At 46.7% G+C, this 23,853-nt stretch overlaps 1 protein-coding gene and 1 long non-coding RNA gene across 6 annotated transcripts in view; one reads left to right on the top strand and one right to left on the bottom strand.

Annotated features, from left to right (window-relative positions):
* Positions 1 to 23,853, top strand: part of LOC133232037 (uncharacterized) — a 141,591-nt gene that overhangs the window by 90,779 nt on the left and 26,959 nt on the right. For 2 of the 4 annotated variants that reach the window (XR_009731284.1, XR_009731283.1), the window contains exons 4-5: positions 18,582 to 18,846; positions 21,235 to 23,287. This is a non-coding gene — a long non-coding RNA (uncharacterized LOC133232037). The remainder of the gene's footprint in view (positions 1 to 18,581; positions 18,847 to 21,234; positions 23,288 to 23,853) is intronic. The other 2 variants (XR_009731286.1, XR_009731285.1) reach the window with 1 other exon arrangement.
* LOC133232022 (polyunsaturated fatty acid lipoxygenase ALOX15) lies at positions 6,827 to 14,509 on the bottom strand. Of its 2 annotated transcripts, XM_061390924.1 has the most exons (14): positions 14,375 to 14,509; positions 12,782 to 12,986; positions 12,440 to 12,521; positions 12,232 to 12,354; positions 11,971 to 12,074; positions 11,628 to 11,788; positions 10,622 to 10,765; positions 10,253 to 10,462; positions 8,622 to 8,708; positions 8,369 to 8,538; positions 8,072 to 8,193; positions 7,404 to 7,504; positions 7,114 to 7,281; positions 6,827 to 7,006 (listed from the first exon to the last, which is right to left on the bottom strand). In XM_061390924.1, exons 1-14 carry the CDS (start codon positions 14,507 to 14,509, stop codon positions 6,827 to 6,829), a joined length of 1,992 nt encoding a protein of 663 aa, XP_061246908.1. The 2 variants fall into 2 exon arrangements, with proteins under 2 accessions (XP_061246908.1, XP_061246907.1); XM_061390923.1 differs by lacking the exon at positions 14,375 to 14,509 and having other exon boundaries at positions 12,782 to 13,205.

Here is a 23,853-nt window from a genome sequence, read left to right as displayed (position 1 = left end):
TATTTTATTTATTACTGTCAACACAATTCCAAGGACTTTTCTGGGGAGCAGATTTTGAGGGCAGACAGCCAAGGGAAAGAGGAGCATTATTTAACATCAAGCTGAAATTGTTGATATAGGTGGGCTTAACAGAAATTCTGAGTTCAGTATGTTTTGTCACATGTGGGTGTGATTCTAACAGCTTGATAGATTGAGCAGTAAATTGCCAGGTACAGTTCTGGGTGATATAAAGGAAGTTTCAGTTCAGTTCAGTTCAGTTCAGTCGCTCAGTCATGTCCGACTCTTTGCGACCCCATGAATCGCAACACGCCAGGCCTCCCTGTCCATCACCAACTCCCAGAGTTCACTCAGACTCACGTCCATCCAGTCAGTGATGCCATCCAGCCATCTCATCCTCTGTCGTCCCCTTCTCCTCCTGCCCCCAATCCCTCCCAGCATTAGAGTCTTTTCCAATGAGTCAACTCTTCGCATGAGATGGCCAAAGTACTGGAGTTTCAGCTTTAGCATCAGTCCTTCCAAAGAAATCCCAGGGCTGATCTCCTTCAGAATGGACTGGTTGGATCTCCTTGCAGTCCAAGGAATTCTCAAGAGTCTTCTCCAACACCGAAGTTCAAAAGCATCAATTCTTCAGCGCTCAGCTTTCTTCATAGTCCAACTCTCACATCCATACATGACCACTGGAAAAACCATAGCCTTGACTAGACAGACCTTTGTTGGCAAAGTAATGTCTCTGCTTTTGAATATGCTATCTAGGTTGGTCATAACTTTCCTTCCAAGGAGTAAGCGTCTTTTAATTTCATGGCTGCAGTCACCATCTGCAGTGATTTTGGAGCCCAAGAAAATAAAGTCTGACACCATTTCCACTGTTTCCCCATCTATTTCCCATGAAGTGATGGGACCGGATGCCATGATCTTCGTTTTCTGAATGTTGAGCTTTAAGCCAGCTTTTTCACTCATCCATCTCTTCACTTTCATCAAGAGGCTTTTTAGTTCCTCTTCACTTTCTGCCATAAGGGTGGTGTCATCTGTATATCTGAGGTTATTGATATTTCTCTGGGCAGTCTTGATTCCAGCTTGTGCTTCTTCCAGCCCAGCGTTTCTCATGATGTACTCTGCATATAAGTTAAATAAGCAGGGTGACAATATACAGCCTTGATGTACTCCTTTTCCTATTTGGAACCAGTCTGTTGTTCCATGTCCAGTTCTAACTGTTGCTTCCTGACCTGCATACAGATTTCTCAAGAGGCAGGTCAGGTGGTCTGGTATTCTCATCTCTTTCAGGATTTTTGACAGTTTATTGTGATCCACACAGTCACAGGCTTTGGCATAGTCAGTAAAGCAGAAATAGATGTTTTTCTGGAACTCTCTTGCTTTTTCCATGATCCAGCGGATGTTGGCAATTTGACCTCTGGTTCCTCTGCAAGGTCCGATGCTGTAAAGAGCAATACTGCATAGGAACCTGGAATGTCAGGTCCATGAATCAAGGCAAATTGGAAGTGGTCAAACAAGAGATGGCAAGAGTGAATGTCGACATTCTAGGAATCAGCAAACTAAAATGGACTGGAATGGGTGAATTTAACTCAGATGACCATTATATCTACTACTGCGGGCAAGAATCCCTCAGAAGAAACGGAGTAGCCATCATGGTCAACAAGAGAGTCCGAAATGCAGAACTTGGATGCAATCTCAAAAACGACAGAATGATCTCTGTTTGTTTCCAAGGCAAACGATTCAATATCACAGTAATCCAAGTCTATGCCCCCACCAGTAACGCTGAAGAAGCTGAAGTTGAATGGTTCTATGAAGACCTACAAGACCTTTTAGAACTAACACCCAAAAAAGATGTCCTTTTCATTACAGGGGACTGGAATGCAAAAGTAGGAAGTCAACAAACACCTGGAGTAACAGGCAAATTTGGCCTTGGAATACAGAATGAAGCAGGGCAAAGGCTAATAGAGTTTTGCCAAGAAAATGCACTGGTCATAACAAACACCCTCTTCCAACAACACAAGAGAAGACTCTACACATGGACATCACCAGATGGTCAACACCGAAATCAGATTGATTATATTCTTTGCAGCCAAAGATGGAGAAGCTCTATACAGTCAACAAAAACAAGACCAGGAGCTGACTGTGATTCAGATCATGAACTCCTTATTGCCAAATTCAGACTTAAATTGAAGAAAGTAGGGAAAACCACTAGACCATTCAGGTATGACCTAAATCAAATCCCTTATGATTATACAGTGGAAGTGAGAAATAGATTTAAGGGCCTAGGTCTGATAGATAGAGTGCCTGATGAACTATGGACTAAGGTTCGTGACATTGTACAGGAGACAGGGATCAAGACCATCCCTGTGGAAAAGAAATGCAAAAAAAAAAAAAAAAAAAGCAAAATGGCTGTCTGGGGAGGCCTTACAAATAGCTGTGAAAAGGAAGTTTAGATGCCATAAAACCTGGGCATTTTGCACAGGAAGAACCTAAGACCCAGAGACATAACAATGCTGGGTTAGTTCCAATATATGTCCCACCCATTCACACACTATGTCCCTTTATAGGATCCAGAATTTTCTCCCCTCACTGAGACTAAGAAATCCATCAGTATGAGAAGTGTTGTGTGTGTGTGTGCACGTGTGCGCTCCATCGTGTCAGACTCTGTGACCCCATGGACTATAGCCCACCAGGCTCCTTGGTCCATGGGATTTTCCAGGCAAGAATACTGGAGTGGGTTGCCATTTCCTCCTCCAGAAGATCTCCCTGACCCAGAGATTGAACCCCAGTCTCCCAAGTCTCCTGCACTGGCAGGCGGATTCTTTAACTGCACACGTGGGAAGTGCATGGGAAGCACTGGTTCTTTTAAATAAGTTTTACTGGTTCTCCTAAAAAAAAAATATGTTACTCAAAAAGGTAGCTGGAAGCTGTACAATGACCATGCTTTATTTCCTCTGCTCTGTAATTTTTATTTTCACTAGTAGCCTCCATATAAAATAAAACTACCCACTCAGTTACCTCAACCTTGATTTAGATTAAGGTCTCATAAGCAATTAAGAATTTTAGAAAGTACTAGGACTTCCCTAGTGGCCCAGTGGCTAAGACTCCGTGCTCCCAATGCAGGGGGCCCAGGTTCTATCCCTGGTCAGGGAACTAGATCCCACATGCCACAACTAAGAATTCACAGGCCACAAGTAAAGATGTCAAATGCCACAACTAAAACTTGGCAAGGCAAATAAATAAATAAAATTAAAAAAAAAGAATTTTAGAAAGTATATAATAATACCATAAAACTAATACCATAAAACATAATCATTATTGACAATAAGCACTCATCAGAAAAATTGTTGGCCTTCAGTTGCTAAGTTGTGTCCGACTCTTTGTAACCCCATGGACTGTAGCACACCAGCCTCCTCTGTCCTCCACCATCTCCCAGAGTTTGCTCAAATTCAAGTTGATGGAGTTGGTGGTGCTGTCTAACGATCTCCTCCTCTGCTGGCTCCTTCTTCTTTTGCCTTCAGCCTTTCCCAGCAGCAGGGTCAGAAATATATGCCATCTTAAAACTTTCTACCCAGATAGTATAAATGGAATAACTCATAGCTACACATGTTTTTCAATTTTACCTAATACTTGTAAGAGCTAGTTTATAAAGATTTATAAAATTTAAATTGTACCAATTTAGTTGAACACATGTATGGTTTAGTCACTAAGTTGTGTCTGACTTTTGCAACCCCATGGACTGTAGCCCTTCAGGCTCCTCTGTCCATGGGATTCTCCAGGCAAGAATACTGGAGTGGGTTGCCATTTCCTTCTCACTTTTATGTATTTTTAAATAATAGTGTGGTGTAACTTTTCTGACCTATAAAGCAAATACAGGGAATTTAGAAAGTGACGTTTGTTTTAGCCTTTTAAAAAGATATATCTAGGGGATTTCCCTGGTGGTCCAGTGGTTAAGAATCTGCCTTGCACTGCAGGGGATGTGGGTTCTATCCCTGCTTGAGGAACTATATATCACACACGCTGCACAGCATGGCCAAAATTTTTTTAAAAACTTAACAAATAGAACACTGTCAATTTGGTATTATCTCTATCTAGCCCCAGCCTAGCTAGTCTTTGCACTTTTCCTTTTTTTTTTTTTTAATATTCATTTATTTGGCTATGCTGGGTCTTAGTTTTGGTACAAGGGGTCTTCCATCTTCGTTACAGCATGCAGGATTTTTTTTTTTCCCTTGAGGCATGTGAATTCTTGCCCCGTGGGCATGAGGGATCTAGTTCCCTGACAAGGGACTGAACCAGGGCCCCTAGGTTGAGAGCTTGGGGTAGCCACTGGACCACCAGGAAGTCCTGCCACTTCATCATCTTAGGTTTTTACAAGTGCTCACTGATTTCTTATAATTAAACAAAATAGACACTCTGTTTAACTTGGAAGATTTCATGACCTTTATAATACCTCAAATTCAAAGATACTCCTTTCTGAAGGAAACTATTTTTCTTTGTTATCCTTGAAGTATGTATAGTGCCAATCCTTGGGGGACTGATAACTTTGGCAAGCATACTACTTTTTTTAAATTAAAGTTCTTTGGAAGGAGTGATGCTAAAGCTGAAACTCCAGTACTTTGGCCACCTCATGCCAAAGTTAACTCATTGGAAAAGACTCTGATGCTGGGAGGGATTGGGGGCAGGAGGAGAAGGGGAAGACAGAGGATGAGATGGCTGGATGGCATCGCTGACTCGATGGACGTGAGTCTCAGTGAACTCCGGGAGTTGGTGATGGACAGGGAGGCCTGGTGTGCTGTGATTCATGGGGTCACAAAGAGTCGGACACGACTGAGCGACTGATCTGATCTGATCTGATGATAGTTGATTTACAATATTGTGTTAGTTTCAGGTGTACAGCAGAGTGATTCCAGGTTTTTTGCTTTTTTTTTGTAGGTTACATTACATTACTGGTTATTGCAAGATATTTGGTGTAATACCCAGTGCTATATAGCAAATCCTTGTTGCGTGTCTATTTTATGGATAGTAGTTTCTATATTTTAATCCTATACTCCTAATTTGTCTCCTCCACGTCCCTCTGGCCTCTATGGAGAAGGGGGTGTGGCCTCCAAGGAGAAGGGATGCCTCTGTGGGTGTGACTTCCAGGACCCTGTCATACCCTTACTTACAGTTCTTCCGTGGCTGTTCCCTAAGGGTCAAGCCTAATTTCCTGATGTGAACCACATTGTTCTGGAGACTGCCCCTCTTTCCAGGCAAGAATACTGGAATGGGTAGCCATTCCCTTCTCCAGGGGATCTTCCTGACCCAGGGATCAAACCTAGGTCTCCTGCACTGCAGGCAGATTCTTTACCATGAGCCACCAGGGAAGCCCCTTTGGGTTCTCCTAGATAGACCCCTTGGAAAAGACCCTGATGCTGGGAAAGATTGAAGGCAGGAGGAGAAGGGGATGACAGAGGATGAGATGGTTGGATGGCATCACCTACTTGATGGACATAGTTTGAGCAAGCTCCAGGAGTTGGTGATGGACAGGGAAGCCTGGCATGCTGCAGTCCATGGGGTTACAAAGAGTCAGACACAAGTGAACAACTGAACTGAACTGAGATAGACCCCATCATTAAACTCTACTCCCACCTCTCCTGTTTATTTCCTAAGAAATTTCAAGAATCAGAAGAAGAAGAAAAGAAGTTTCAAGGATCAGACCCAGCTTCACCCATATGTCTTCTGCCAAACTAAACAGAATCAGAAGCAAGAAGCAACTTTGATCGTACTGTAAAGGAAACACTTCTGGCTTGTGTTTACTGTTAGTTTCTATTTTAAAATATCCAGACAATCATATTAAGAAATCAAACTTCCTAGTTTATTTTTCCAAAATTTTAATCAGATACAGAAGTTGGATTTTACTGACTCCTTTGTTGTTGCTTGTTAAAATAATGAGATTTTTAGTACTTTTCCAGCTAATCATTTTTATTTGGTGCTTCTCAACTGATGAAGTGCAAATGGCTTACAGATAAGGATCCTTTGGGAAAAACACTGAGGCCAGATACTTCCAACTGAGAGCAGTTTCTGTTGTTTAACCAGTTTCCTTCCATTGATCATTTTCTAACTGAGTGAGTCATGAAATGAAAATTGTGAGAACTGCTGTGTTAATGTTAATTGCTTCGTGTTGTGTCTGGTTTCAGGACACGTGGTGAATCCCACCCAGTTAGAAAGTTATGCTGTATATTCTTCTGCCAGCATTTGACTTAGGATGTGTGTGTGCATGTTTAGTCACTACAGTTGTGTCCAACTCTTTGTGACCCAATGGACCATAGCCCTCCAGGCTCTGTCCATGGGATTCTCCAGGCAAGACTACTGGAGTAGGTTACCATGCCCTCCTCCAGGGGATCTTCCTCACCCAGGGATCAAACCTGCATCTCCTGCATTGCCGGTGGATTCTTTACCACTGAGCCACTGGGGAAGCCCTTGATTTAGGAGTTTGGACTAAATTCTTTTCTTTCCTTAGTCTAAAATGCCATTTTTCTTGTCATTAAACTCAATTTAGGTTCAAAGTCATACTTGATTCTAAAGGTATAGAGTAATATGTATTATACCCTATTCTATTCTTGAAACTGTTTGTATAAATGTGGCTATTACCTGCTCAATGGGAGATCTGAATGATCAAGGAGGAAGGACGGGGGCAGAGAGGAAGAAATGGAATGACTTCCCTAGGTGGTGTATCTAAAGTCAGATTTGTTTACAGTGGGTGTGGACAGTGGAAAGGTGATTTGGGAGAAGATGGAAGTTGGGAAGAGGATGGGGTTGGAGGAAGAGGGCTGAAACAACCCACGGCTGGGGGTGCTCATATGGCCACGCTGTTTTCCACCAGGCTGGGCCGCAGGTATTCGTAGGGCCAGTCCAGCTGGGCATTCCGGATCTCTATGTCTTTTTCCAGGGCAGCCAGCTCCTCCCTGAACTTCTTTAGCACAGCCTTGGGCTCAGGGCCTGAGAAGTACTCTTCCTCATGCTGACCCAGAGCCACCTGGGACAGAGAGAAAAGGCAGTTGAGAGCTTTACTGCCCCTCAGTTTGGAGTGTCACACCTCCCTGTACCTGCCCCCTTCCTCAGGACCCGGCGCCTAGCTCTCACCATGATGGGCTGGCGTCTGCCCAGTTGCCAAGTGATGGACATCTGGAGAGAAGCCTGATGGAAGTTCGGCAGTGTTGCCATCACTTTCTCCAGTGTCACATCCTTGGTGGTCGGTGGGGGCAGCCGCATTGTGCAGGGTGCGTTAGGGACCCAAGAGTACCAGTCCAGCTATAGAGGGCAAATATCTAAACTCACTGTCTGCTAAGCCTGAGAATCCCTTAGGCCACCTGCACATGGCCGCCTTCCCCACTCCAGGCACAAATGCCCAGCTGGCCCTCTGTGATAAGTACCTGGCCCAGGTGAGTGGAGGAGTGCTGACCAGTGCAGGTGAAGATACACATGGTCACAAAGTGGCAAAGCTGGTCCTTGGACTGTAGGGTGACGGGAAACCCTGCAGTGGATACGGAGAGTTAGAAACTGGGAGGCCAAGGCTAGAGGCAGAGCTCATAGGAACTGAGGAGGAGAACGAGAGGTGAGAAGGAGACCAAGGGCTCTCAGCAACCATGGTGGGGAGTGACTTGAGTGTGGGTTGGGGTGGTGGAAGCAGGGAGATTTTGGGGAGGGTCCCACTCAGTGGGGTGCTAGTGCAGCTCACACTGGCTCACAGGGACCAAGGATGTCAAATGTTCAAGTATTAAGCAAGCCAAATGACATCACCCTGGTAGCCACGATGGGACTATTTACACCATGGGGATGGGCAAATGCTACAAATCAGGGCTCTTTGTTTTGTTGTTTTTTCTCGGAGAGCAACCACTGGTCCCACTGCATCTGGGACCTAGAGGGGCTCCCCCTGCACAGGATGGAGACCTGCCTCTAGCTGAGAGGAAAAGGAGTCTGGGAAAGCTTTGGGTGTGTTCAAAGGAGTTGGAAATGCTTCTGGAGGTTCCATAGAAGTAGAGAAGATTCTGGGGAAGTTCTAGGGAAGAGTCACATGTTGGAGTCTTGGGGCTCATCCTACCTCGGTCCTGGGCACCCAGCAGCCCAATCTCAGTGATATCTCGACACCAGGCCTGCAGCTCAATGTCGTCTCTCACAGACTCGTCCGTCTTATAGTGGAGACTCACAATCCCCTCCACGTAGCTGCCAGTGGAGGGGTCAGGGCGGGAGAGTGGAGGCTGATGACATGGAGCCCACAGGCCCTTTACGGTCCTTACCTATGTGGACAGGCCAGGGCCCGCAGCCCCCTTGCTGGGGCACAGACCTCCTCTTCTCCCAGCCTTCCCCCACCACCAGCCCTGCCTTTCTCCCACCTCACCGAGAGAGAATTTCCCAGAGCCTCAGGGCATCTTGGGCATAGAAAGAAGACTTGACTCCCAGGAGCCCTCGGTCAGCCAGGTCATCAGGGGGACAGAAGGAGCTATAGGTTAGAAAGGCTCCTGCTCGCTGGAGCAGCTCCACATGGCCGCCCCCACCTGTGCTCACCACCTGAGAAGCAAAGACAGCGTGGTCAGGCAAATCCACCTGCCCTCAGGCCAGAGGGAGCGTGAATCCCACTTCTCTCCTCATACCTGGTCGAAGACTCCCGAGTCAGAGACCAGCCCAGTCCTGGCCCGGATGTTAATTTCCATGGTGTATCGCAGGTGCGGAATGAGAAGCTGGAGGGAGAGGAACAGGGAAGGACAGGGTCAGAAGACAGCTGTGGCTGGTCCCTGAAGGAAATATGGACTGAAAAGCAGGAAAGGTGCCAAGTCTTCAGGAAAAGCAGACTGAAGTCCAGTAGCCTCTCGACAATAATGTTCTTTGATGATTGAAGGAAGCCATTCTCCTTTTCTCTTCATGTAAGACCATTCAAGGTCTAGCTGAATGTTTCTCCACTGTTTTTTCATTATCATTTTTCTAAGGAGGCTTCTGAGATTTTTTTTTTTTGTACTCTCACCTGCCCCATGACATTTAGTGCTACAGATATGCCATCTGTAATGTACTTTATGTATGTATGTCCTTTATACAAAAAATAAGATTTTTTGCCTCCCCCAGAACATGATCTAATCTACTACCTCCAGAACTTCACCCAGTTCCCTCCCCTTTGTCCATTACACTCACTTTCTTTCTGTCCTTCAAACACACCAAGCTTGTTCCTGCCTCGGGAACTGCTTGTTCCTCTGCCTAGAGCAATATGCCCCTTCCTCATCCTATGACTGGCTCCCTTTTTATTATTTATTGATTTTTGGCTGCACTGGGTCTTCCTGGCTGCACTCAGGCTTTCATTAGTTGAAGCAAAGGGGAGCTACTCTCTTTTGGGGAGCAGGACTGCTCACTGTGATGGCTTCTCTTGTTGTGGGGCATGAGCTCTGGGCATGTGGTCTCAGTAGTCGTGGCCCACGGGCTTACTCCTCAGCATCTTCCTGAACCAATAATTGAACCCATGTTCCCTGCACTGGCAGAGGGATTCTTAATCACTGGACCACCAGGGAAGTCCATCCATATAATTTCATTCTTTCTTCCACTTCCTTAAAGGAGCATTTCCCAACCACCCAGTCTAAACTCACTATCGCATCACCCTGCTCTGATTCTCCGCAGTGGACTCATCACAGCTGATCTATTACGATACTGTCTGTTAGCCCTTAATGGAAATGACAACCCCCAAAGACTAGGACCTTGCCTGTCTTGCTTAGCACTGGCATCTAGAATGCCTTTTTTTTTGCCACATCAGAGGCTCTCAAGAAAAGTTAATGGATGAACACCCTGTTCTAACTGTAATAAGCCAGGCTGCTCTTGTTGACCTGAGCCCCTGTAACTGGCCTCTGTGTTACTACTATTTGAGAACCCTTCAAAACTGACTGGAAAAAGTCTTCTATATTATTTGCACGGTCCCCTCTTTTTGAGGGAATCCTCAGTCATTTGTGTATTCTGTTTATATACTGTATATGTAACTGTGCTTTATACATAAGAAGTGTGAGATTTCTCACTCCCCACCCTTCACCCTCCCACCACTCCCCACCCCATTAGGGAGTCACTTTTATCTCCTCACAAGTGATATCGTTAAAAATGCAGAGCAAGCCACGCTCTCACGTCTTGTTCACTTGTCTTTTATTGGTTTTCTCCCCAAACGCTGAGACTCCATGGAAAAGGTGCTTCCAGAGATGGAACCTCACTGTGGGGTAGAGAGTTTGGGGCAGGGGGAGGCGGTTTAAAGTGTTACCTTGAACATAGGATGTATAGACGGAAGGCACCTCATGGTGGCCACAGCGATGACCTCAGCCACCAAGTGTCCCCTCAGGAGATGAGAGTGCAGCTCGTGAAGCTGGAAGTCAGAGCTCCGGACCCAGCATTTGGCCAGGAGCCAGGTCATCGGGGGATCCGTGGGCAGGAAAAGCGGTGGTGGTGGGGACCCCTTGTGTGGCAGTTGGAGCTGGAGCAGGGACAAGAGTGGGGGGAAGGGAGGGGTGAGGGCCAGTGCACAGCAGACTCCTATGCCCCTTGCATGTTTAAACGCTTCCCTCTCTCTCCAAAGTCACTTAGCATTCTCTATCTGACCGCTACCACTCCCCTACAGCCTGGGTTCTCTCACCTGGATGGCCATGGGTAAGAGTTTCCCATCGGGCTGCAGTTTCAGCATAACCAGAGGGGCAGCCACATACTGCTGGGTACACAGGATGACGTTGGCCTTGATCCCATCCAGCAAGGAGAAGTCAGCTTCAAATAGCGTGCCTTGCTGGATGGGGGCAGAGGGCAAGGGCTACATCAACATAAGGCATCTCTTCCTGCCTTGATTCCCCGAAGGAAGAAAGAACTAACTTGTTTCCATCACCTATTTAATACTGGGTAATGGTTCCTGTACTTACGGCCTCATATAATTCTTAGGTGCACTTGAATTAGCCCCAGGTTTATGAAAGAGGAAACCGATGATCAGAGAGGATAGATATGCTGCCTGAAGTCACACAGCTTATAAAACAGCAGAGCCAAGATTCAAGCTCAAGTCTGTCTCACCCAAAATCTCATGAGTTTTCTCTTTTTTTCAAATACACTGTTATTTGGGGGGAGCTGTGCTGGGTAACTCTCAGGCTCTTAATACTCATTAACACTAAGGCTCTTCCTTGCAGCACCTGGGCTTTCTCTAGTTGCAGCATGCAGGCTTAGTTGCATCACAGCAAGTGATTTCTTAGTTCCCTGACCAAGGTTTGAACACACGTTCCCTGCATTGGAAGAAGGGTTCTTTACCACTGAACCACTAGTAAAGTCGCCTGAGTTTTCTCTCTGAATTGTTCCGTGCTGACCCCATCAAAAACCCCAGCCCTGATCCTGATTCTCTTATTCCACACTCTCCCTAAATCCCCAGTTATAGGTCTTCATTTTGACTTTGTCACCCATCACATTCTCTCCCTCCACAGCATGCTATTCTCATTAGGAGAGGAGAGTCATGGAGGGTCACCCCAGGATCAGTCAAGATTTCTACTGTGGAATTCCGTCTTGCCATCTGGCAGCATGCTGGGTCCACAGTGGACCCTACGGCAGCACAAACGCTGACCCCACCCCCATTCCTCTGTGCCGTCTCCTGAGGGCTCTTCTGTGCTCACCTGGAGCTCCTTCTCCAGCTCGGCCTGCAGCTCCCCCATCCCTGGAGGAAACTCCAGGCGGGCAGGAAGGCGAACGGAGCGTCTCAGCAACATGGGGTTGGTGCCGTTGAGAAACTGGTACCCAAATAAGGCATCCTCCTTCCAGGAATCCCGCACCCGCTCTGGGGATGGCATTTGCGGAGCTTGCTGTGGGATCTGAGCTCCTGGTCCTTCCAACCCCCACCGAACCATTCCCACTTGACCCTAGCCTACCAGGCCTCTGGTCTCCCATCCCTGGTTCCCTAGAATGGGTAGTATCTGGGAGTAAGGGTCTTGGGATAAATACTGGGGTAGGGGTACTAACCAGCCAGCTTGCTCTGGCCACACCAGAAAATCCTGTTGAAGTCATCCAGACTTTTCCAGCAAGTCAGAATGTTTAAAGAGTCTTTGATGGCTAGGTCTGCCAGCCTTTGAGGAAGGATGGTGAAGAGTTTGTTATTCTCAGAATCCAACTTTACAACCCCATACAGCCCTCTTGGGCTGGTCCAGCCCTGTGAAGTCCACAAGCCTGGACTGACCACTGGACCAGGAAACATCCCTGTCACTCGGCCTGCCTTGTTCTTACCCCTTGGTCAGTGAGGCCTCAAAGTCAATTCTTTTGTCCTCTAGAAATCTCTCATCTACAGGAAGGTCATTTATTGTGGCCCCAGCTATATTCAGAATTAACCCGTCCTTCCAGTTACCCCACCTGCAGTGGAAAAGAAACCAGGCATTGGTACTGGGGAAGGGTCGGCAGCTCCCGGGTGGGGCCAGGAGGCAGGGGTGGGGCTGACCGGTACAGCTTCCTTCTCTCTGCCAGCTCCTCTTCCCTGTGTTTCTTGAACAGACCTTGAGGGTCATCGACCACAGTGCGACCTGAAAGTGGGGAGAAGGGCACTGGCTATAAGGCTCCTCCTGAGAGCCTCTCCCCTGTCCCTGCCAGGGGACCCTCAGCCCACCCTTGTGGCTGGCCCCTGACCCTTCAGCATCTCTGCCCTCTCCCAGCCTCCACTGCCCTGTGCCAGCTACTGCATCCTGCCTCTTCTGTGACCCCAAAGGCCAGCTCCCTTCTCTCCTCCCCCTTAACTTCTCTCCAGCCCCAGGCGTCTTACACTCCCAAGCCCCCCGCGGCTCACCGGTGCCCTCGGGCAGGCTCAGGATGCCATCGCCCTCCACCCAGCGATAGCACGGGAACCTGAACTCGTTCCCACTGGCCCCGGGGCCCTGCACGGAGATCCAGTTGCAGAACCACGCATCATCCGAGAGGAAGTGCCGTTTGCGCAATTTCACGAACAGCAGCCGCCCCAGGTACTCGGACACGTCCACCTGGAATTCCACCTCCTGCCGGAGACAAAAGAGGATCAGCAAGCGGGGCTTTCTGGAAGGGATCCTCGGATGAGCCCTGGATGCCCTTCCCTCTGGGCCTCTGGCAAAGCGGCGCAAAAAGAGCCAGAGAGGAAGCGGGCGCGAGCACCAAGCAGTTGGCTCCACGACCCCATTCTCGGTTATAGAATTCCTCAGCCCCGGGTGAGGTGGGGGACAAAAGATGGAGAGGGGCATGACTCCCCGAAGTCCCTGATTGTGTGGAGCACTGGGCTGCGCCCTGGGCGAGCTCACTGGTGACCAGACAGTTACCGCGTCCCCCTACCCTGTCACCAGGGCCGTGGGCTCAGCACTTGTGGCTCTCCGGCTCTGGAGCACAGACTCCATAGATGTGGCGCAGGGACTTAGTTGCTCGGAGGCATGTGGGATCTTCCCAGACCAAGGATGGAAGCCAAAGCTCCTGCATTAGCAGGTGGATTCTTTACCACTGGTCCCCCAGAGAAGCCCTGGGGGGATGTTTTAAGGGTGGGAATGTATTGGGAAGAAATCGCTGACTGCAGAAGGGCTTGGAGCTGGAGCAATGAGGCGGGCGAAGAGGAAGAAGGTGATGTAGTAGGCTCGAGGGGACATTGGCCGTCAGAGTGGGATGGACATCAGGGCACGGATTCGAGAAATGTCTAAGAGATGAACTGGACTACGCTGGATTTTTGGTTAGACGCAGGCGAAAAGAGGCGGAGGCGCGAGTGCACCTGGGAGAAAAGAGGACCGGTTTGGGAGGTGGGAGGAGGGGAGGACCTCACGTGAGCACGGTTCTCTGAAGCGTCCATGGGATAAACGTCGGGTCTGGGGGTCTTGGGGAGAGCCGGGTGGGAGATGGAAATCTGGGAATCGGCGGAGGCAAAACGTAACAGGGGCGAATACCAGGTACATGTGATGGGATAGAGGGTGGGCCGGGAAATAAGAGTGCTCTCAGGAGGCTTCTTCCGTTCTCCCCCGCTTCCCGCGTCCCCATTCCCGCTCCATCCCGGAGATAAAACCTGCAAGGTCGGAGATCTAGCAACCTTACAGAAGATCTGAAATAGCAGCTTCTAAGAAGAGGAAACAGGAGACCGATGTCCGCTCCAAGGACCCCGGAGTTTCCGGAAAAGACCGAGTTCTGAAGAACCACGGGACTATCCCAATTCCAAGCAGGCCGGGCAGAAGAACACTTATTGAGCACTTGCTGTGTGCCGCGTCCCGCACTAAAGCGCTTTACCCAGCGGCCTCCGAGCTCTCTCCGGGCTGGGGGCGTGCGCCAGGAGCCGCCGGGGAAAGCTGGAGGCCATCTGGGGCGCGTCTCTTCTCGGGGACTCGCGGGCCTGGGGGCCAGGGGCGCAGCGCACCCCGCCCGGCTCTGGCCAGCTCACCTTGCCCCTCGCCGGCCGCAGGCGCCACCCGAGCGCCGCCTCCCCGTGCTCGCCGACCAGCCACAGGTGCACCTGGTTATTGGAGCCCGCGCAGAACGAGGACCCGGTGGACACGCGGACGCGGTAGAGACCCATCTTGCCCAAAGACGTTTCCCCCCTACTGAGGGGGAAGAAGAGAGAACGCCAAATAACGGGGCGCGAGACCCCGCCCTTCCAAAGCCTTGCGCAGTTCAGGGTGTGGGTGGCAGATCTCCAACCAGCCGGGTCTGGCCACGCTCTGGGGCCCCCAGCTCCGCGCCTCCCAGAGCTAAGCCCTGATCTCGAGAAGGCGGGGCCCTGGCAGGGGGCGGGGGGAGTGTAGGGCGCGCAAACCAGTATCTTGGTGGGAGGAAGATGGTAGGCTCAAGCAGATGAGAATTTGGGCAGAAAACCTGCAAGAAGAAGGAATCGATGTATGGCCCAGCAGACAGATGATGTGGCTGGAAGCCCCCTCCATCTAAACACACACACACACACAAACTCACGAACATGCGTGCCTCCCAAGTTGGCTCACCTCTGCTAGGGGTCGTGGTTAAGGTTGCAAGGGAAGATGGAAAGGGCAAGGAGATGTGGTCATCACAGCATTTGTGTGCCAAGTAGTCCCAGGAAAAGAATAAGAACTGTTCCAAGAACAGGAAAGACAGAGCAGCCCATCTGGCTGCCCAGGATAACCAGGCAGAAAGGAGGTCCAACCAGTTAACCAACACTGGCACTCACACTCTGTGACCAAGGAGAAAGAGGGTCCTGAGATGCTGAGTTAGCCACATGCCCTAAAGAGAAGCAAACACATCCCTCCTCTTCCAGGATATGAATGCACTAGATGCCCTCTTAACCAGAACAAGATATTAGTGGTGCATACATAAGTCAATTTATCATAATGACAAAATCAGGAGTTCCAGACTGGCCAAGTGAAACTAAAGGAATCCATCATTTCAGAGGAGAAAGAGATTGCGGAAATTAAAAAGTTATATAGAAAATGAAATTTTGAGGTAACAGGAGAAGTTTTACTGGAGCAAAGATAGCTCCTTGGGAGAAACAAGCTTCAGAGGCCCAAGCGTGAATCAACCTGCTGAGAAGCCTGAGATTCTGTAGTCTCAGTGCATTTGAGGATCTGAGACAATATTCTTCAGAAGGAATGAGGGAATCTGGCAAAATTTCATTAACACCAAGAAAATATCTGAAGTATTTTAACAACCTTAAGAAAGTATCTTATTCCTAGAAAAAAACAAGAACAAAGAAAACCAATGAAGTAATTAAATCCATGATATTGGTGTTCGAAAAGAGATATAATGACAATCTTTTAATCATTGCCTTTGTGATTCTTTTCTGTACTATTTAAAGTGTGTTCAAAAGAATCATCATATTAAATTTGTAATTGCAGTTTAGATTTTTTTTAAGGAAATTTAATCAACTCTGCAATCAATGTTTAAATATTAAAATGTGAATGGGATGGGGTGGCAGATGGGAGGGAGGTTCAAAAGGGAGTGGATATATGTATACCTATGACTGATTCATGTTGAGGTTTAACAGAAAACAACAAAATTCTGTAAAGCAATTATCCTTCAATAAAAAAATAAATTAAAAAATTAAATGTATTTTTCAAAGTTCTGTTTATAGATATATGTTTAGTAAGTCAGGCATTAAGCAAAATACGGATATTTGTGGGGTGTCCTCTTCAAGGACAAACATTTTCCTCAAACTTTAAAAACTCTGTCAACGATGAGCATAATGTGTGTCCACAATAAGCATAGAAAAATAGCTGAAAGGGTGGACATGAAAATATTAGCAAGGGTTATTTCTATGGAGTGGGAAAAGGTGGAGAAGAGACTTTCAGTTTTTACATACTTTAGAATTTTTCAAATGTTTAGAGAAGCATGAGTTATTTTCATCATCTCAAAAATTTAATCTTGAACAAGATTCAAGGCTATAAGAGAAATGCTATCATAAAAGCAGTAACTATAATCAAGTGTGGCTATAAGGGAAGCCCCAAAACTGAAGTTCAAGTTTTCTTTTCTAAAGGAAATTCAGAAAAATTGAAATATAGTGGATAAAAGTCATTACCTGTAGCAATAGCACGAACATAATACTTTTCTTGCAGATTAAAAGTGTGATTGAGGGACTTCCCTGGCGGTCCAGTGGTTTGGACTCTGAACTTCAACTGCAGAGATGGTGAGAACTAAGATCCCACATGCACCACAGCGCAGCTAAAAAGAATAAAGCAAACCCAGGACATTTTCCCTACTTTTGGTTTTTTGTTTTTCTTTTTAGAATTTTAAAAATGAACTTAGTTGCTGCATGTGGAATCTAATTGCCTGATCAAGGATATCTTAACCACTGGACCACCAGAGAGATCCTTCCCTCCCCCTTTGAATAGGAATGACTAGGTTCAGTTCAGTTCAGTTCAGTTCAGTCGCTCAGTCGTGTCCAACTCTTTGCGACCCCATGAATTGCAGCACGGCAGGCCTCCCTGTCCATCACCAACTCCCGGAGTTCACCCAAACTCATGTCCATCGAGTCAGTGATGCCATCCAGCCATCTCATCCTCTGTTGTCCCCTTCTCCTCCTGCCCACAATCCCTCCCAGCATCAGAGTCTTTTCCAGTGAGTCAACTCTTCACATGAGGTGACCAAAGTATTGGAGTTTCAGCTTTAGCATTAGTTCTTCCAAAGAACACCCAGGACTCATCTCCTTTAGAATGGACTGGTTGGATCTCCTTGCAGTCCAAGGGATTCTCAAGAGTCTTCTCCAACACCACAGTTCAAAAGCATCAATTCTTTGGCACTCAGCTTTCTTCACAGTCCAACTCTCACATCCATACATGACCACAGGAAAAACCATAGCCTTGACTAGACAGACCTTTGTTGGCAAAGTAATGTCTCTGCTTTTCAATATGCTATCTAGGTTGTTCATAACTTTCCTTCCAAGGAGTAAGCGTCTTTTAATTTCATGGCTGCAGTCACCATCTTCAGTGATTTTGGAGTCCAAAAAAATAAAGTCTGACATTGTTTCCACTGTTTCCCCATCTATTTGCCACAAAGTGATGGGCCAGATGCCATGATCTTCGTTTTCTGAATGTTGAGCTTTAAGCCAACTTTTTCACTCTCCTCTTTCACTTTCATCAAGAGGCTTTTTAGTTCCTCTTCACTTTCTGCCATAAGGGTGGTGTCATCTGCATATCTGAGGTTATTGATATTTCTCTGGGCAATCTTGATTCCAGCTTGTGCTTCTTCCAGCCCAGTGTTTCTCATGATGTACTCTGTATATGACTAGGTTACCCTATGCCTTTTCCACCCTCGTATAGGGGATGGGGAGGTGGGGAGGCAGTTGACTTCCTCTTTAGTTCACAGATCTTCAGAAGGAGAGGAATTTCACTGGAGAAACAATGCTTAAGGATATATACTTGAGAACCCTCATCCATGCCTGAACCTGATTTAGATGATGGAATTCTGGAATTCAGGGCTTCCCTGATAGCTCAGTTGGTAAAGAATCTGTGTGCAATGCAGTAAGACGCCGGTTCGATTCCTGGGGTGGGAAGATACCCTGGAGAAGGGATAGGCTACCCACTCCAGGATTCCTGAGCTTCCCTTGTGGCTCAGCTGGTAAACGATCCGCCCACAATGTGGGAGACCTGGGTTCAATCCCTGGATTAGGAAAATCCCCTGGAGAAAGGAAACGGTACCTGCTCCAGTATTCTGGCCTGGAGAATTCCATGGACTGTATAGTCCATGGGGTTGCAGAGAGTTGGACACAACTGAGTGACTTTCACATCACTGGACTTCTGGCTGATACAATAATGAGATTAGATTTTGGGGTGCCTTGAGAGGGCATGGGTGTATTTGGCATGTGGGAAGAATATGAATTATTGGGGGCCAGAGGGCATACAGTGGTAGCCGGGTTCCAGAGCAGCCCCCAGGGACCCATACCTCATGGTATTCGTGCCTTTGCATAGTCTCCTCCCAAATTGTATCAGAGTTGGTCTTTGTAACCAATAGAGTATGGTGGAAGTGATGGCATATGACTTCTGAAGCTAGGTCCTAAAAGATGTCTTCTGCATGTCCTGCATTGCAGACGGATTCTTTACCAGTTGAGCTACCCGGGAAGCCCCTTACTCAGCTATTTCTCCCTTATTAGTACCAGTTACCAACCTTGTTTATCCCTTTGGTTGCAGAATGAAACTCCAAGTGTTGAAAAAGAGAAGACTGAACCAAGTCCATGGAAGTGCTATTAGAAAACTGATCAATCAGCGAAGCGTTAACAAATAACATGGATGTAGTAAGAAGGATGGGCTTCTCTGGTGGCTCAGATGGTAAAGAGTCTGCCTGCAATGATGGAGACCTGGGTTCAGTCCTTGTGTTGGGAAGATCCCCTGGAGAAGGAAACAGCAACCTGATCTAGTATTCTTGCCTGGAGAATTCCATGAACAGAGGAGCCTGGTGAGCTATTGTCCATGGGGTCTCAGATTTGGACACAACTGAACAACTAATACACATACACAGTAAGAAGGGTCACCCACCTGAGATAATTCAGACAGGGGCTAAGCAGGGTTTTAGGGCAAACACTCAACAGGTGACACATTGGCCACAATCAAAGGGACAGCATGGCTTGTCTTTTCCCGCAGCCATTATCTATGCATGGGAGTCTTTTCCAATCCCAGGCTTTGTGGCTCAGAAATCCAAAACTAAGGCTCAAGTAGAGTAGGGCCAGCTGAAATTGTGGAAGAAAGTATCAGGACCTTAACCTATGTTTCCATTGTATTTTACAAGTATTACATCGAAGTGGGACCCAGCTATGTAACTTAACTGATTATAAATATTGCTCCTAACAGTCATGGGAGAAAGGTAGGAGGGGACAGAAGGCCAAAGAGATTGCTGAGTATTCTGTGCTGCGTGATGTGGTTCCTCTAGTAAACCTTCTGGACCTTCTATAAATGTTCTGAAATACTTGATGTGATGTGATCTGATGTGAACTGAATTTTGCATCTAAGTTTGTTCAGGAGCCATCCCCATGCTGGGAGTTGGGGTCAGAGGCCAGAGTTATACTGAGACGAAACTGAGTCTTCTGTGGAAGACGTCCATAGAAATTTAGGGAACCTTTTGGATTTCTCTAGGCCTTGAAAATTTGAGGTATGAGGAGATTTCCTCTAGAATGTAAGGAATAGGGGTGTTCCTAAATGATCATCATGCTACGTTTTGAGGACCTATCCAGGACAGTTTGAACTAAGGTGGTGTAAACACACACACACAACAAAATGAACTAAGGTGCTGTATGTGACCAGCTACACGTTGATCCTGAGCAAAGAGTACACCCTCCCCACTACTGCCAACTCTTAGATGGTTGATGCCAGGATACTGATGCTAATTCCACAGAACCCTCTATGGTCCCAGGGAATCCACTTCAAAGATAAAGGGAAGTTGTGTTAATTACTTTAAAATCACCCATATAGTGTTCAGAGAATGAATGTACAATCTCGAACTGGATGTTTCAGCAGGAAGCTTTATGTGAACTTAGAGCCACTGGGGCCAAAGAAACGCGCCAGAAGTAATTAGTGGCAGAAGACCTCGACATCTGGCGCTCGCCAGCCTCTGTAGACACCCCATTCCTTAGCAGAGTGGGCTTTTTCCAGGAAACTTAGGATGTGCTTGGAATTATCATCCTCTACTCTGTTCCTTTGCTGAAACAGGGTTCCATTATCCACTTGAAGAACATTGGGTTGTTTATATTATGGGTGATTTTAAATAAGACTACTATAAAGGTTTGCACATGGGAACTCATTTCCTCATGGATAAATACCTAGGAGTGAGATTGCTGGATCATATGGTAAGTGGGTGTTTAACTTTATAAGAAACCCCCCAACAGTTACAAATAGTGGTTATCACTTTGCATTGCCACCAATGAGGAAATAAACAAAGATTGCCCAAATGAGAACAAACAGGCTGTTTACTCAGAGCTTACTATATAGCAGGGGAACCAGCTGTTATCACTCGCGTTTGGCAAGCAGGGTAGTTCAAAAGGTTTATGGTAGGAAAAAAGGGAAGATTTCAGGTATTTCCTGATTGGAAGCTCTTAGCATGGAAAGATTGTAGGCGAGTTGAATAGAAGCGGGGCATCCTATGTGATTGGTTAGGGGAGCAAGTATGTCTTTCTCTGGTTCATCTGAAATTGGAAACAGGGGCAAAATAGGGAAGCTGGCAGTTACTGACCAAGTCTTGACCGTTTGGGTCCAATTGCTACACAGGTTGTGGTTTGATTTCTCTGGCTGGTTGCTTCAGAGGTTGTAGGTCATGGCTCTGTTTCTTTATACAATTCTGGTCATTGCCTTTATGTTGATTCAGTCTCTCACTCGAAGAAGGTAGTGGCACCCCACTCCAGTACTGTTGCCTGAAAAAATCCCATGGATGGAGGAGCCTGGTGGGCCACAGTCCATGGGGTCGCAAAGAGTCGGACACGACTTCACTTTCACTTTTCACTTTCGTGCATTGGAGAAAGAAATGGGAACCCACTCAATGTTCTTGCCTGGAGAATCCCAGGGATGGGGGAGCCTGGTGGGCTGGTGGGCTGCCATCTATGGGGTTGCAGAGAGTTGGACATGACTGAAGTGACTCAGCAGGAGCAGCAGCAGCAGTCTCTCACAAGCAGTTCCAGTTTCTGATTTTTTTTTTTTTTTTTTTTTTTGAGGAGGGTTCCAGTTGCATTACATCCTCGCCAGTACAGCTGGCAGAGATGGGTGACTGGTGGCGGGGAGTGTTGGCCATCCTAGTAGGTATATAGAAGTATTCCATCATGGTTTTAGTTTACACTTTGCTGATTTAACTTCTATGCAGAGTACATCATGAGAAATGCTGGGCTGGAAGAAGCACAAGCTGGAATCAAGATTGCCCAGAGAAATATCAATAACCTCAGATATGCAGATGACACCACCCTTATGGCAGAAAGTGAAGAGGAACTAAAAAGCCTCTTGATGAAAGTGAAAGAGGAGAGTGAAAAAGTTGGCTTAAAGCTCAACATTCAGAAAACTAAGATCACGGCATCTGGTCCCATCACTTCATGGCAAATAGATGGGGAAACAGTAGAAACAGTGTCAGACTTTATTTTGGGGGGCTCCAAAATCACTGAAGATGGTGACTGCAGCCATGAAATTAAAAGATGCTTACTCCTTGGAAGAAAAGTTATGAACAACCTAGATAGCATATTGAAAAGCAGAGACATTACTTTGCCAACAAAGGTCTGTCTAGTCAAGGCTATGGTTTTTCCAGTGGTCATGTATGGATGTGAGAGTTGGACTGTGAAGAAGGCTGAGTGCCAAAGAATTGATGCTTTTGAACTGTGGTGTTGGAGAAGACTCTTGAGAATCCCTTGGACTGCAAGGAGATCCAACCAGTCCATTCTGAAGGAGATCAGCCCTGGGATTTCTTTGGAAGGAATGATGTTAAGGCTGAAACTCCAGTACTTTGGCCACCTGATGCGAAGAGTTGACTCATTGGAAAAGACTCTGATGCTGGGAGGGATTGGGGGCAGGAGGAGAAGGGGATGACAGAGGATGAGATGGCTGGATGGCATCATCGACTCTATGGACATGAGTTGGGTGAACTCCGGGAGTTGGTGATGGACAGGGAGGCCTGGCGTGCTGCGATTCATGGGGTCACAAAGAGTCGGACATGACTGAGCGACTGAACTGAACTGAATGACTATGAGCATCTGTTCATGTCCTTCTTTGAGCCTTGTTTATCTTTCTTGGGGAAGTATCTTCTGCCCACTTTTTTATTGTGTTGCTTCTCATTGTTTTGAAAGTGTTTTATATATTCTATATATAAGACCTTTCTAAGATATGTGATTGGCAAATACTTTCTCTCAACAGGCAAGGTCTCAGGAAGTGAGGATATCTTTTCATCTCTTATCAGTGTTTTCAGCAGAGCAGAAGTTTTCAATTATAATGAGATACACTTCTCTTTTATGAATTGTGTTTTCCTATGCTTTCATGCATTGGAGAAGGAAATGGCAACCCACTCGTGTTCTTGCCTGGAGAATCCCATGGATGGGGGAGCCTGGTGGGCTTCCGTCTCTGGGGTTGCACAGAGTCGGACACGACTGAAGTGACTTAGCAGCAGCAGCAGCGTGCATAACAAAAGGTCATAAAGATTCTCTACTGTGCTTTCTTCTCGAAGTTTTACTTTTTCCCTTTTTTTGTTTTTGGCTGCACAGCTTGCAGAATCTTACTTCCTTGACCAGGGATCATGGTGGTGAAAGCGCTGAGTCCTAACCACTGGACCACCAGGGAATCCCCATTTTTTCACATTTGCATTTAGGTCCGTGACCCATTCCATGTTAATTTTTGTATGAAGTGTGAGGAATGGGCCAAGGGTGATTTTTTTTTTGCATGTGATTGCATATGGAAATGGTGTTCCGGCACATCTTCTTTCTATTACTCATTGTTATTGGAGTATGGTTGTTTTACAATGTTGTGTTAGTTTCTGCTGTACAGCAAGGTGAAGCAGCTATACATATACTTATATCCCCTCTTTTATGGATTTCCTTTCCATTTAGGTCACCAAAGAGCTTTGACTAGAGTTCCCTGAGCTATACAGTAGGCTTGCTTTGGTTCTGCAAAAACTTGCGTGTCCTCCAAGCATCACGTAGCCTAAACAATAAAGTGTTTGCCCAAGTTGTTTTTCAGAAACTTGGAGTCAGCTGTTTCCAGTTCAAGCTAGAGCTGGTAACGACTGGTAGGAAGTACCTACAGACCAACTGGGCACATGCGCATATCCAGCAACCTTTTGAGGTCAGAAGGCCCAGAGCTTCAGCCTCAGAACATGCTATGCTGCCACTCTCTGGAGCTGCTGCCACTCTTGGGACATGCATCCCATGAAGAAGCCTGAGGTTAGCTGTGCAGAATGGTGCTTGTTGAATATTTGCTTATCTCCATCCCCTTTCTCCATGCTCCTTATGCTCCCCACTCCCAGCTGCATCTTATAAATACCCCAAGCCTCTCGCGTTGAGGAAGGTAGAGCTGAGATTTGTTCTCTTCATTTGATTGCTCTGTGAATAAATCCTACCTCTACCACAAACCTCGGCATCTCGGCATTTGGCTGGCTGTGCGTCAGATAAACGAACCTGGTTCAGCACTTTACCTTTAGTGATTCAGTAAGACTGGCTCCATCGAATGAACTGGGGAGTCTTCTCTCTTGTGGTTCCCAGAAGATTTTGTGTAGAACTGGTATTATTTCACCCCCAAATGTCTGGTAGCAAAGCTCTCTGGACCTGGAGTTTTTATTGCTGGAAGGTTTTTAACAATAAATTCAATTTATTTAATAGATATATTAATGTGATTTTAATAAATATGTATTTGGCCTTCATCCCCATTTCTGGCACAGAGCTCCTAGAATGCTTGGAATTTCCTAAATGATAAAAGCAATAAGGTGTTTTTACTGTCAATAAAGTGACTT

Source organism: Bos javanicus, chromosome 19 (genome assembly GCF_032452875.1).
Source record: "Bos javanicus breed banteng chromosome 19, ARS-OSU_banteng_1.0, whole genome shotgun sequence".
NCBI classification, from domain to species: Eukaryota; Metazoa; Chordata; class Mammalia; order Artiodactyla; family Bovidae; genus Bos; species Bos javanicus.
This window is presented reverse-complemented; position numbering and strand designations above follow the sequence as displayed.

Excerpts from the sequence above, each read along its gene's own strand:
- LOC133232022 (XM_061390923.1), bottom strand. The coding sequence starts at position 13,205 with ATGCCCCTCTCCATCTTTTGTCCCCCACCTCACCCGGGGCTGAGGAAT. Across the intron at positions 12,522-12,781 it reads GAGCCTGCCCGAGGGCACCG|GTCGCACTGTGGTCGATGAC; the intron begins GTGAGCCGCGGG and ends CCCCACTTTCAG. Across the intron at positions 11,789-11,970 it reads TGGCCAGAGCAAGCTGGCTG|AGCGGGTGCGGGATTCCTGG; the intron begins GTTAGTACCCCT and ends TGCCATCCCCAG.